The following is a 12724-nucleotide window of genomic DNA, read 5'->3' on the forward strand; positions in this document are numbered from 1 at the left end:
TGACCACGGCAAAAGTTGGTGACATTTCGTCAAGGAACTCCATCAGCCGGTCAAATAAGCAACATACTACCCGATAATCAGACCAAATGTGACAAGTTAAACGAGGAGCAGAGTGTTATACTCAAATTTGTCTTTGAATAGCATATTGTTGTGTTTGGGGTGAATTTAACTCTAGAGAAAAGTGGAGAGCTCGGCCATCTCGTCCTTGTCTTGCGCCTTAAACCTATTTAGATGGTCTTTAAAAGACGTACACAAGAAATGACCTTCAACGACGCATTGGAAACAATCTCGCTGCATAATATCTGAACAGACAAATGTGGTTTTTGTGGGTGCAATTCCAGTTGAAGTACAGGTGAATGTTAATTCGTGGTGTCAATAAATTGGACAGCCACTTTAGTTAAGTGCGTCAGTGTGGAAAAAGGCTACAAGGTGGGAAGAGGAGGACAGGTGGGTTGCAGTCGCGATTGGATGGGTTGAAAACCACGAAAACCCCTGAGACTCAGACCATTTGGATTCCCGCAATCATGTAACATAGTAATGCAGTATAAAGGAATGTGGTCTGGCGTGGTGTAGTATAGGGTGGTGAGGGGGTCTGTTTGAAGTCCAAATGATTGTGTAATACCAGCATGGAAGCTCAACCGTATCGATGTAGAGAAAGTCGCTTCCACCCAATGCATATAAGCATCGTTTGAGCATAAGCGAGTGGGTGTGGTGATGTCAACGGATGTCTCTGTTGTGTCGCATCCACATGACTCTACCAATTTCACAGGAAGGAGTGAGACCCTACCCCGACTTTGATTCATCCTCCATTCCGTCCTCCACTGGTGCAAGCATGCAACATTGTGCTTCATGTAATCCATCGTGTTCATGTGGTTCACTGGAAGCAGGTTGCTCAACACATACCCATGAGCATCCAACAAGTGCATGGAACGTCTGACACACATCTCATCTCACTTGACGAAGTCGCGCAGCACACGAATCCTTCCTTCCACTGTCGCGCTCAATACGCCATAACTAAAGGACGAACGCGGACATTAGCAATTTCGACAGGATAGGTCACGCAGCCTGCCAAAACTCGCTCTCTCCTTCATCCAGCTCAGAAGGACTGAATGTTCAATTCCCAATACTCACTGCTGAATGCAGTGAAGCCTAAGAAGACAAGGATTTTCTGGATCGCATCAGTATGAGTGATGCAAGAAACCTGGGTATGCTGTACTGTACTATACCATACTATGGTGTAAAGTGGCGTGGTACATCACTTCCTACCGCCACCACCATAAGTGTCATCAAGGAAGTGGAAGCATGCGGATTCACCGTACTCCACAGCCACCCACGACGAATTGGAGCAGACTGCCTTAGGATGCTTCAGCTGTTCTGCTTCGATTTGAGTGCATTTTACATCCAAATGTACTTTACCATTTGCCTTTAATGCACTTTGTACTTGTCGGCTGCGCCTCGTAAGGTGGCGGTGGTGATGGTGGCTTCAGCCAAATGTTTATGGTCGCCCTCACTCCATCAACAAATCCTTGTATTTTGTTTCCTTTCACCAAAGGGTAGTGCTACGTGATCACCACCGTGAGCTGAGGCAGCCCTCACCCGAGCGAAGTTTTTCAAGCTCAAGTTCATCCTTTCGATGTGAGCTCTGAGGCTGTGTGGGAGAGTCGACTCGCTTCTCAGGTCCACTTCAGAACGCACAAGTGGCGTGCCTGTGAACCGGTGATCAGATGATGTTGTATTGAAGAAAGAGGCCAAATTGTGCATAGATGAATTGCTTTAATTCGGATTCAGGCGGATGTGAACATCGCATCGACAAAGTGGTTTCGTGCGTGGGGTCAGAATCATGACCAGACCTTGTTGTGCGTCAGTCCAATTCATCAGACGAGGTGGAGTAACTGGAGGATGGAGGGCCTAGCCACAATCATTTGGCAGAATCGGTGTCTTTCTTCCCCCGCTTCACCTCCTCCACTCATTTCATTCCACATTCACGCAAGTGATGGCAGAATGACCAACCTTCCTTGTATAGCGTTCTTCCAAAAGAACTGGAAGGGACATTGCGGCAATATCACTGAAAACAGTCCAAATTATTTGCGCTCTAAATGAGTGGCATCTGCAGATGAAGCAAACAGACCTCTACAGCACACGGTTCCCATGTCCAGTAAGACGTATAACATTGCACCAACATCTTGCCGCCCATAAAAGTGGGGAGAATGGTGTTCCGTTCAGCTGGACAAGGGACGTTTAGAATGCAACCTCCTGCAATGGCAACAGAGGAGGCAGGAAGTGGAGGTGGAGGAGTAGAACAGATTGGTCCAGTCATGTGACCATTTCGGTGTGATAAAGCGGTCGCTGGAGAGGCAATGCAGTTCAGGTGAGGGTTGTCACTGGCTGTGGCGTAGATGCCTGCCAAAAGAGGTCGCACATGGTAGCAGGGAGTAAGCAATGAAGAAAGGAACGACCTTTTGTCATACCTTGTGCTCTGTAAGCAGGTCTTTATTGTTTTTGTTTCTTGTCCCACGCGGATGGCATCTTTGCATTCACTTCAACTATCAAGCAATATGAGATCTCTCCGTTTTGTTACCTACGGATACTTCCTCAGGCGCTTGAAGCACCTAAACTTGTGGAATTGATTCTCAAAAAAGTGTGGCAATAATATTTCAACGGCCAAAACGTTCTTTGGCGCTCTGATTCATGTTATTCTTGATTTCCGTAGTGTTTGTGTCCTATCTATAATCTCGTAAGCGTATAAACATCAGCTTACTACACCTAAAACTCATAAATAATTTATAAATTTGCTTTTTGGAGTTTATACAAGGTAGGCCATTTTGAAGTCAGGAGGTTATTTAATTTGAACTCCGCACTCTTTCGAAATCAGCTAGCCTCTTTTGTTCCTTTTACGAATTATTTGATTTGCTAATGATTTATTAATGAAATTATCAATCCTCGTGTTCTTCTCTCTTCAGCTCTCCACTCCTGAAAATGACGGCAAGGGTGGATTGGCCACAGGTGGCTTCGTTGCCACGTCACTACACCCTATATCCACTACCATTCCTGGCCGCTTTCCTGAGCCCATTTCAGAGGCTAGTGAGTCTCTCGTGTTGCATTCACCACCATTACTGAGTCCAGAGGTGGAATGTAAACTGCATCGAAGACAGGGGTCAAGGGGAGCCATGCCGATTGCAATGCAGCAATCATTAACGTCAAAGGGTGTGCAACCAACGCCAACACCGCCTGCGTTTTTGGCAACCCCATTGAATAGACGATCGGAGAAGGGGTCCTCCTCGATGTGCGCATGTTTACAAGCGGGTTTCTCAAGAAAGTTTAGAGGTTTGTGTGTTTGCTACTGAAATTGATGCTGAAGTTGAGCATCAATTTGTTTTCGACTTGACCATTTGTTAATGCTTACGAGCGGTCCTTTCACTGCTTTTTACTGTACTCGCTACTGAACATAATGTTTTGAGCAGTGTGTTCTTTGGTAAAGGTGGTAGAATTTGAAGCTTTTTTTATTATTATACGTCCAATTCATTCAGAAATTTGGTCCTAATTCTTATTATTACCATCTGGATCATTCGGTTTTTACTGAAGGCAGTTTAATGCGTAATCACCAAATACAAAACGACCCAGGTGCAAACTGACCAATGGCATGCAAGATGTGAGGTCAGGTGTGACTCACCCGAGGCGTAGTGATGAGTTCATGACCAAGCTGTGCTCATTGAATATTCTTCCAGTCTCTGTGCGTAGGTCTAGGTTACAGAGGCTTCGAGGCTTTAAAAGTGTGTTAATTCGTGGTGGATAATCAGTCAGAAACAACCGCTGCATAATCCATTTCATTAAAACAACTATTATAAATGTAATTTTGAACTTCACTCTTGTTAAGAGTTGTTAAAGTTACTAAAATCTGTGGTAAATTTGTCCAGCAAAAATGTCAAATAGGTCTGTGTAGTTGAGAGCCAATCACGGTGCAGCAATATTGTAGGCTTAACCAATGAGGTGCATCGGAAGTCAAGGAAGTTTTTTTTGTTCCACATAAAAAGTGTTCATTTTATGGAAATCGAATAAATCTTCTACCTGTAAATGTTCCTCGAATTCGCCATCTTGTAATTTTAAGACTTCACCAGCAACTAACTAACCAATTGAGTAGGCGAGTGTAACTTTTTTTGATATTTGATGACAAATTAATCTAAAATAAACAGAAGACTTTTGGGGAATGTCTATCGCATTGTAGACGGATGAAATCTTCGAAATTTACTGTCTTCTGCTAGGGTTACACAGATATTAAAGTTTTGATTCTAATTGTGGCTAATCGAACGGTAGTAATTCTTTCGAACCTCCTTTTGAAAAGAAGGCTTTTCTATGTAACCCCTTTTTATGAATTCTGATTACACGTAATAATTTTTGGTGGAATAAATAATTTCCCTAATTAAGCTCTTGGAAATCTCACTAATCACTTCTTATCATTCTCGATATGCGAATACTACAAGGATTACTATTAAACTGCGAATTTGAAGGTTTCTTACATGTTTTTTCCTTTTGAGTGAAATGAATCCTACTTTTAACACGTAAAAGCATCCAGATAGAGTAGATTATGTGAAATCAGGTTTAATCCAGTTTAAGAGACAGATTTCACACTATTTAGTGTAGTAGGTCTCATCATGCATCCTAACAATGGTCAATCGCGGTGACCTTCAAACATCGTTCGGGGAGAATATTTAATTCGTGTGATTACCTTAAAGATCAATAATGTTGTGATAGTGACGCTAGTTTGGCCAATCAGATAATAGTTAGCAGGTCAAATGTATATTTGTCCATCCGGGATGATAGGACTTGTTTTAATTGAGTAGTCTTTTCCAAACTGCAATGATTGCCTCAAAATATGTAATCTCCCATTGGTAAACTTAGGACACTGATCCATTTTGTATTTGATTAATGAATTGTTGCAATATGTTCATTTTTCTCGTAGGTCGAACCCGTGTTTTCTGGCGCGTTGTAACCAACCCTGTTTGGTTGGGAGTAACAGCCACCACGGTGACTGAGAACACCATCGTCTCTGCCTATCTTACCTACGCTGCCAAATACCTGCAGGCCCAGTTTCGCACACCTGCTCATCTTGCAAGCATTCATACGGGTGGGTGCTGTGTTGAAGTCATGGGTTAAAGGTCAAGTGAAGACTAGGCTTACTCTGTTTAGATATTCATGCGATAAATAGCGAGGCTCGTTTAACTCATAATTCTTATCAAACGAGCCAATGTCGTCAGATTTTGAACTCAAATTAGTATCCACCTTATTCGTTTGACATCAAAGTTACCAGGCCAAAAGGTCAACAGGGAGGTAAAAATGTTGTGTCCAAATTCACAAAAATGGGGGTTTATTTAAGCCTGAATTTATGTTTATTCAGTTGGGTTTGTTATATCTTAAAGCTGGTTAACAGTCCTTTTTTCCATGTAGAAATTGTAAGGTCAAGAGGTCAATCGAAGGGTTGGATGATTAAAAGAAAAAAGAATTAGTTATTTCTCAAGTGCGATCTTTAACGAGTCGTTTTAATTTGTTTCAAAAGACAAGGGAGGTACTCCAATATCGAGCCATCAAAACACAAGTGTGTATTTGGTTGCTGTCGCAGCGTTTATTTCAAAAAAGTTCTTTCAACGTATCAGTAATGCTAAATGACGCAAGTTGGTGTTGTTTTAAAGCTATTGCAAAATCTCAACAGGAAGGTCGGATTAACTTATCTTGAAACACGTAAATTTTGCTTCAATCAAAGCCCAAATCATAGGCGTCAAAATTGACGTAGTCTAGTGGCTTTCCCCTCTACATCAAACAACCAATCAGGTTAGAAGTAATCTCTCTTTGAAGTACTGGCGAAAGTAGTCGTATTCTTCGCAGAGATCGGTAGATGCCGGGTCTAAGCTACTCCCTCAAAGAACGTTGCAAAACATGAGAAGCTGGAAGGCGCTTTGTAATCAACAGGTACTGAGGAACTGGGAGACCAAGGGAGAACTCATTGCTATCAGCAATGTTACTAATTTGTGGGATATGGAAGGGGTTCACATAGCCAAATAGATAGCTGCAATAAGCACAATTCTCAGGCAATTCAATGGCTTCGTCATTAATCCTTTCTCAGTGAGACAAAATCCTGCCGGGAATTTAAATCTGGGAACATTTCCCCTACATAAGCAAAATAACCAAGCCCAATCCCAGCTATTCCTCCTTATGTCTCACTGTTACTTCGCATTTGACTATCTAACCTTAGTGCCAATAAGAGCGGATAAGCATCACGTGCAAAAATATTACTGGAGAAATATAGCGGATGGGGTTGAGGACGAGACACACGATCTTCCACTCTCCCCTTGCTTAGCAGCATAACACAGAAACCATTTCTTATCACAAATTAGTCCGGCAACCGGTTAAGCATCAAACAATCCTCTCCCACTGGTCTTTGAATAGCATATTGTTGTGTTTGGGGTGAATTTAACTCTAGAGAAAAGTGGAGAGCTCGGCCATCTCGTCCTTGTCTTGCGCCTTAAACCTATTTAGATGGTCTTTAAAAGACGTACACAAGAAATGACCTTCAACGACGCATTGGAAACAATCTCGCTGCATAATATCTGAACAGACAAATGTGGTTTTTGTGGGTGCAATTCCAGTTGAAGTACAGGTGAATGTTAATTCGTGGTGTCAATAAATTGGACAGCCACTTTAGTTAAGTGCGTCAGTGTGGAAAAAGGCTACAAGGTGGGAAGAGGAGGACAGGTGGGTTGCAGTCGCGATTGGATGGGTTGAAAACCACGAAAACCCCTGAGACTCAGACCATTTGGATTCCCGCAATCATGTAACATAGTAATGCAGTATAAAGGAATGTGGTCTGGCGTGGTGTAGTATAGGGTGGTGAGGGGGTCTGTTTGAAGTCCAAATGATTGTGTAATACCAGCATGGAAGCTCAACCGTATCGATGTAGAGAAAGTCGCTTCCACCCAATGCATATAAGCATCGTTTGAGCATAAGCGAGTGGGTGTGGTGATGTCAACGGATGTCTCTGTTGTGTCGCATCCACATGACTCTACCAATTTCACAGGAAGGAGTGAGACCCTACCCCGACTTTGATTCATCCTCCATTCCGTCCTCCACTGGTGCAAGCATGCAACATTGTGCTTCATGTAATCCATCGTGTTCATGTGGTTCACTGGAAGCAGGTTGCTCAACACATACCCATGAGCATCCAACAAGTGCATGGAACGTCTGACACACATCTCATCTCACTTGACGAAGTCGCGCAGCACACGAATCCTTCCTTCCACTGTCGCGCTCAATACGCCATAACTAAAGGACGAACGCGGACATTAGCAATTTCGACAGGATAGGTCACGCAGCCTGCCAAAACTCGCTCTCTCCTTCATCCAGCTCAGAAGGACTGAATGTTCAATTCCCAATACTCACTGCTGAATGCAGTGAAGCCTAAGAAGACAAGGATTTTCTGGATCGCATCAGTATGAGTGATGCAAGAAACCTGGGTATGCTGTACTGTACTATACCATACTATGGTGTAAAGTGGCGTGGTACATCACTTCCTACCGCCACCACCATAAGTGTCATCAAGGAAGTGGAAGCATGCGGATTCACCGTACTCCACAGCCACCCACGACGAATTGGAGCAGACTGCCTTAGGATGCTTCAGCTGTTCTGCTTCGATTTGAGTGCATTTTACATCCAAATGTACTTTACCATTTGCCTTTAATGCACTTTGTACTTGTCGGCTGCGCCTCGTAAGGTGGCGGTGGTGATGGTGGCTTCAGCCAAATGTTTATGGTCGCCCTCACTCCATCAACAAATCCTTGTATTTTGTTTCCTTTCACCAAAGGGTAGTGCTACGTGATCACCACCGTGAGCTGAGGCAGCCCTCACCCGAGCGAAGTTTTTCAAGCTCAAGTTCATCCTTTCGATGTGAGCTCTGAGGCTGTGTGGGAGAGTCGACTCGCTTCTCAGGTCCACTTCAGAACGCACAAGTGGCGTGCCTGTGAACCGGTGATCAGATGATGTTGTATTGAAGAAAGAGGCCAAATTGTGCATAGATGAATTGCTTTAATTCGGATTCAGGCGGATGTGAACATCGCATCGACAAAGTGGTTTCGTGCGTGGGGTCAGAATCATGACCAGACCTTGTTGTGCGTCAGTCCAATTCATCAGACGAGGTGGAGTAACTGGAGGATGGAGGGCCTAGCCACAATCATTTGGCAGAATCGGTGTCTTTCTTCCCCCGCTTCACCTCCTCCACTCATTTCATTCCACATTCACGCAAGTGATGGCAGAATGACCAACCTTCCTTGTATAGCGTTCTTCCAAAAGAACTGGAAGGGACATTGCGGCAATATCACTGAAAACAGTCCAAATTATTTGCGCTCTAAATGAGTGGCATCTGCAGATGAAGCAAACAGACCTCTACAGCACACGGTTCCCATGTCCAGTAAGACGTATAACATTGCACCAACATCTTGCCGCCCATAAAAGTGGGGAGAATGGTGTTCCGTTCAGCTGGACAAGGGACGTTTAGAATGCAACCTCCTGCAATGGCAACAGAGGAGGCAGGAAGTGGAGGTGGAGGAGTAGAACAGATTGGTCCAGTCATGTGACCATTTCGGTGTGATAAAGCGGTCGCTGGAGAGGCAATGCAGTTCAGGTGAGGGTTGTCACTGGCTGTGGCGTAGATGCCTGCCAAAAGAGGTCGCACATGGTAGCAGGGAGTAAGCAATGAAGAAAGGAACGACCTTTTGTCATACCTTGTGCTCTGTAAGCAGGTCTTTATTGTTTTTGTTTCTTGTCCCACGCGGATGGCATCTTTGCATTCACTTCAACTATCAAGCAATATGAGATCTCTCCGTTTTGTTACCTACGGATACTTCCTCAGGCGCTTGAAGCACCTAAACTTGTGGAATTGATTCTCAAAAAAGTGTGGCAATAATATTTCAACGGCCAAAACGTTCTTTGGCGCTCTGATTCATGTTATTCTTGATTTCCGTAGTGTTTGTGTCCTATCTATAATCTCGTAAGCGTATAAACATCAGCTTACTACACCTAAAACTCATAAATAATTTATAAATTTGCTTTTTGGAGTTTATACAAGGTAGGCCATTTTGAAGTCAGGAGGTTATTTAATTTGAACTCCGCACTCTTTCGAAATCAGCTAGCCTCTTTTGTTCCTTTTACGAATTATTTGATTTGCTAATGATTTATTAATGAAATTATCAATCCTCGTGTTCTTCTCTCTTCAGCTCTCCACTCCTGAAAATGACGGCAAGGGTGGATTGGCCACAGGTGGCTTCGTTGCCACGTCACTACACCCTATATCCACTACCATTCCTGGCCGCTTTCCTGAGCCCATTTCAGAGGCTAGTGAGTCTCTCGTGTTGCATTCACCACCATTACTGAGTCCAGAGGTGGAATGTAAACTGCATCGAAGACAGGGGTCAAGGGGAGCCATGCCGATTGCAATGCAGCAATCATTAACGTCAAAGGGTGTGCAACCAACGCCAACACCGCCTGCGTTTTTGGCAACCCCATTGAATAGACGATCGGAGAAGGGGTCCTCCTCGATGTGCGCATGTTTACAAGCGGGTTTCTCAAGAAAGTTTAGAGGTTTGTGTGTTTGCTACTGAAATTGATGCTGAAGTTGAGCATCAATTTGTTTTCGACTTGACCATTTGTTAATGCTTACGAGCGGTCCTTTCACTGCTTTTTACTGTACTCGCTACTGAACATAATGTTTTGAGCAGTGTGTTCTTTGGTAAAGGTGGTAGAATTTGAAGCTTTTTTTATTATTATACGTCCAATTCATTCAGAAATTTGGTCCTAATTCTTATTATTACCATCTGGATCATTCGGTTTTTACTGAAGGCAGTTTAATGCGTAATCACCAAATACAAAACGACCCAGGTGCAAACTGACCAATGGCATGCAAGATGTGAGGTCAGGTGTGACTCACCCGAGGCGTAGTGATGAGTTCATGACCAAGCTGTGCTCATTGAATATTCTTCCAGTCTCTGTGCGTAGGTCTAGGTTACAGAGGCTTCGAGGCTTTAAAAGTGTGTTAATTCGTGGTGGATAATCAGTCAGAAACAACCGCTGCATAATCCATTTCATTAAAACAACTATTATAAATGTAATTTTGAACTTCACTCTTGTTAAGAGTTGTTAAAGTTACTAAAATCTGTGGTAAATTTGTCCAGCAAAAATGTCAAATAGGTCTGTGTAGTTGAGAGCCAATCACGGTGCAGCAATATTGTAGGCTTAACCAATGAGGTGCATCGGAAGTCAAGGAAGTTTTTTTTGTTCCACATAAAAAGTGTTCATTTTATGGAAATCGAATAAATCTTCTACCTGTAAATGTTCCTCGAATTCGCCATCTTGTAATTTTAAGACTTCACCAGCAACTAACTAACCAATTGAGTAGGCGAGTGTAACTTTTTTTGATATTTGATGACAAATTAATCTAAAATAAACAGAAGACTTTTGGGGAATGTCTATCGCATTGTAGACGGATGAAATCTTCGAAATTTACTGTCTTCTGCTAGGGTTACACAGATATTAAAGTTTTGATTCTAATTGTGGCTAATCGAACGGTAGTAATTCTTTCGAACCTCCTTTTGAAAAGAAGGCTTTTCTATGTAACCCCTTTTTATGAATTCTGATTACACGTAATAATTTTTGGTGGAATAAATAATTTCCCTAATTAAGCTCTTGGAAATCTCACTAATCACTTCTTATCATTCTCGATATGCGAATACTACAAGGATTACTATTAAACTGCGAATTTGAAGGTTTCTTACATGTTTTTTCCTTTTGAGTGAAATGAATCCTACTTTTAACACGTAAAAGCATCCAGATAGAGTAGATTATGTGAAATCAGGTTTAATCCAGTTTAAGAGACAGATTTCACACTATTTAGTGTAGTAGGTCTCATCATGCATCCTAACAATGGTCAATCGCGGTGACCTTCAAACATCGTTCGGGGAGAATATTTAATTCGTGTGATTACCTTAAAGATCAATAATGTTGTGATAGTGACGCTAGTTTGGCCAATCAGATAATAGTTAGCAGGTCAAATGTATATTTGTCCATCCGGGATGATAGGACTTGTTTTAATTGAGTAGTCTTTTCCAAACTGCAATGATTGCCTCAAAATATGTAATCTCCCATTGGTAAACTTAGGACACTGATCCATTTTGTATTTGATTAATGAATTGTTGCAATATGTTCATTTTTCTCGTAGGTCGAACCCGTGTTTTCTGGCGCGTTGTAACCAACCCTGTTTGGTTGGGAGTAACAGCCACCACGGTGACTGAGAACACCATCGTCTCTGCCTATCTTACCTACGCTGCCAAATACCTGCAGGCCCAGTTTCGCACACCTGCTCATCTTGCAAGCATTCATACGGGTGGGTGCTGTGTTGAAGTCATGGGTTAAAGGTCAAGTGAAGACTAGGCTTACTCTGTTTAGATATTCATGCGATAAATAGCGAGGCTCGTTTAACTCATAATTCTTATCAAACGAGCCAATGTCGTCAGATTTTGAACTCAAATTAGTATCCACCTTATTCGTTTGACATCAAAGTTACCAGGCCAAAAGGTCAACAGGGAGGTAAAAATGTTGTGTCCAAATTCACAAAAATGGGGGTTTATTTAAGCCTGAATTTATGTTTATTCAGTTGGGTTTGTTATATCTTAAAGCTGGTTAACAGTCCTTTTTTCCATGTAGAAATTGTAAGGTCAAGAGGTCAATCGAAGGGTTGGATGATTAAAAGAAAAAAGAATTAGTTATTTCTCAAGTGCGATCTTTAACGAGTCGTTTTAATTTGTTTCAAAAGACAAGGGAGGTACTCCAATATCGAGCCATCAAAACACAAGTGTGTATTTGGTTGCTGTCGCAGCGTTTATTTCAAAAAAGTTCTTTCAACGTATCAGTAATGCTAAATGACGCAAGTTGGTGTTGTTTTAAAGCTATTGCAAAATCTCAACAGGAAGGTCGGATTAACTTATCTTGAAACACGTAAATTTTGCTTCAATCAAAGCCCAAATCATAGGCGTCAAAATTGACGTAGTCTAGTGGCTTTCCCCTCTACATCAAACAACCAATCAGGTTAGAAGTAATCTCTCTTTGAAGTACTGGCGAAAGTAGTCGTATTCTTCGCAGAGATCGGTAGATGCCGGGTCTAAGCTACTCCCTCAAAGAACGTTGCAAAACATGAGAAGCTGGAAGGCGCTTTGTAATCAACAGGTACTGAGGAACTGGGAGACCAAGGGAGAACTCATTGCTATCAGCAATGTTACTAATTTGTGGGATATGGAAGGGGTTCACATAGCCAAATAGATAGCTGCAATAAGCACAATTCTCAGGCAATTCAATGGCTTCGTCATTAATCCTTTCTCAGTGAGACAAAATCCTGCCGGGAATTTAAATCTGGGAACATTTCCCCTACATAAGCAAAATAACCAAGCCCAATCCCAGCTATTCCTCCTTATGTCTCACTGTTACTTCGCATTTGACTATCTAACCTTAGTGCCAATAAGAGCGGATAAGCATCACGTGCAAAAATATTACTGGAGAAATATAGCGGATGGGGTTGAGGACGAGACACACGATCTTCCACTCTCCCCTTGCTTAGCAGCATAACACAGAAACCATTTCTTATCACAAATTAGTCCGGCAACCGGTTAAGCATCAAACAATCCTCTCCCACTGG

The 12724-nt window shown here is 42.4% G+C and overlaps 2 protein-coding genes across 2 annotated transcripts in view; both read left to right on the forward strand. All coding sequences in view use genetic code 11, as the record gives it.

The window, feature by feature from the left end:
* Positions 1–5151, forward strand: part of EGR_10074 (Solute carrier organic anion transporter family member 2A1) — a gene marked incomplete at both ends in the record, with an annotated part of 6008 nt that extends 857 nt beyond the window's left edge. Inside the window, 2 exons of the mRNA XM_024499323.1 lie at positions 2961–3324; positions 4958–5151. Of these exons, the coding sequence (XP_024346273.1) occupies positions 2961–3324; positions 4958–5151 (558 nt within the window). The remainder of the gene's footprint in view (positions 1–2960; positions 3325–4957) is intronic.
* Positions 5152–8736: 3585 nt separating this feature from the next.
* On the forward strand, positions 8737–11448 carry EGR_10075 (Solute carrier organic anion transporter family member 5A1; the record flags this gene model as incomplete). Its single annotated transcript, XM_024499324.1, has 3 exons — positions 8737–8775; positions 9258–9621; positions 11255–11448. 3 exons carry the CDS (start codon positions 8737–8739, stop codon positions 11446–11448), a joined length of 597 nt encoding a protein of 198 aa, XP_024346274.1.
* Between the last annotated feature and the right edge of the window lie 1276 nt (positions 11449–12724).

The sequence above is a fragment of the Echinococcus granulosus genome (genome assembly GCF_000524195.1).
Source record: "Echinococcus granulosus chromosome Unknown EG_S00187, whole genome shotgun sequence".
Classification (NCBI taxonomy): domain Eukaryota; kingdom Metazoa; phylum Platyhelminthes; class Cestoda; order Cyclophyllidea; family Taeniidae; genus Echinococcus; species Echinococcus granulosus.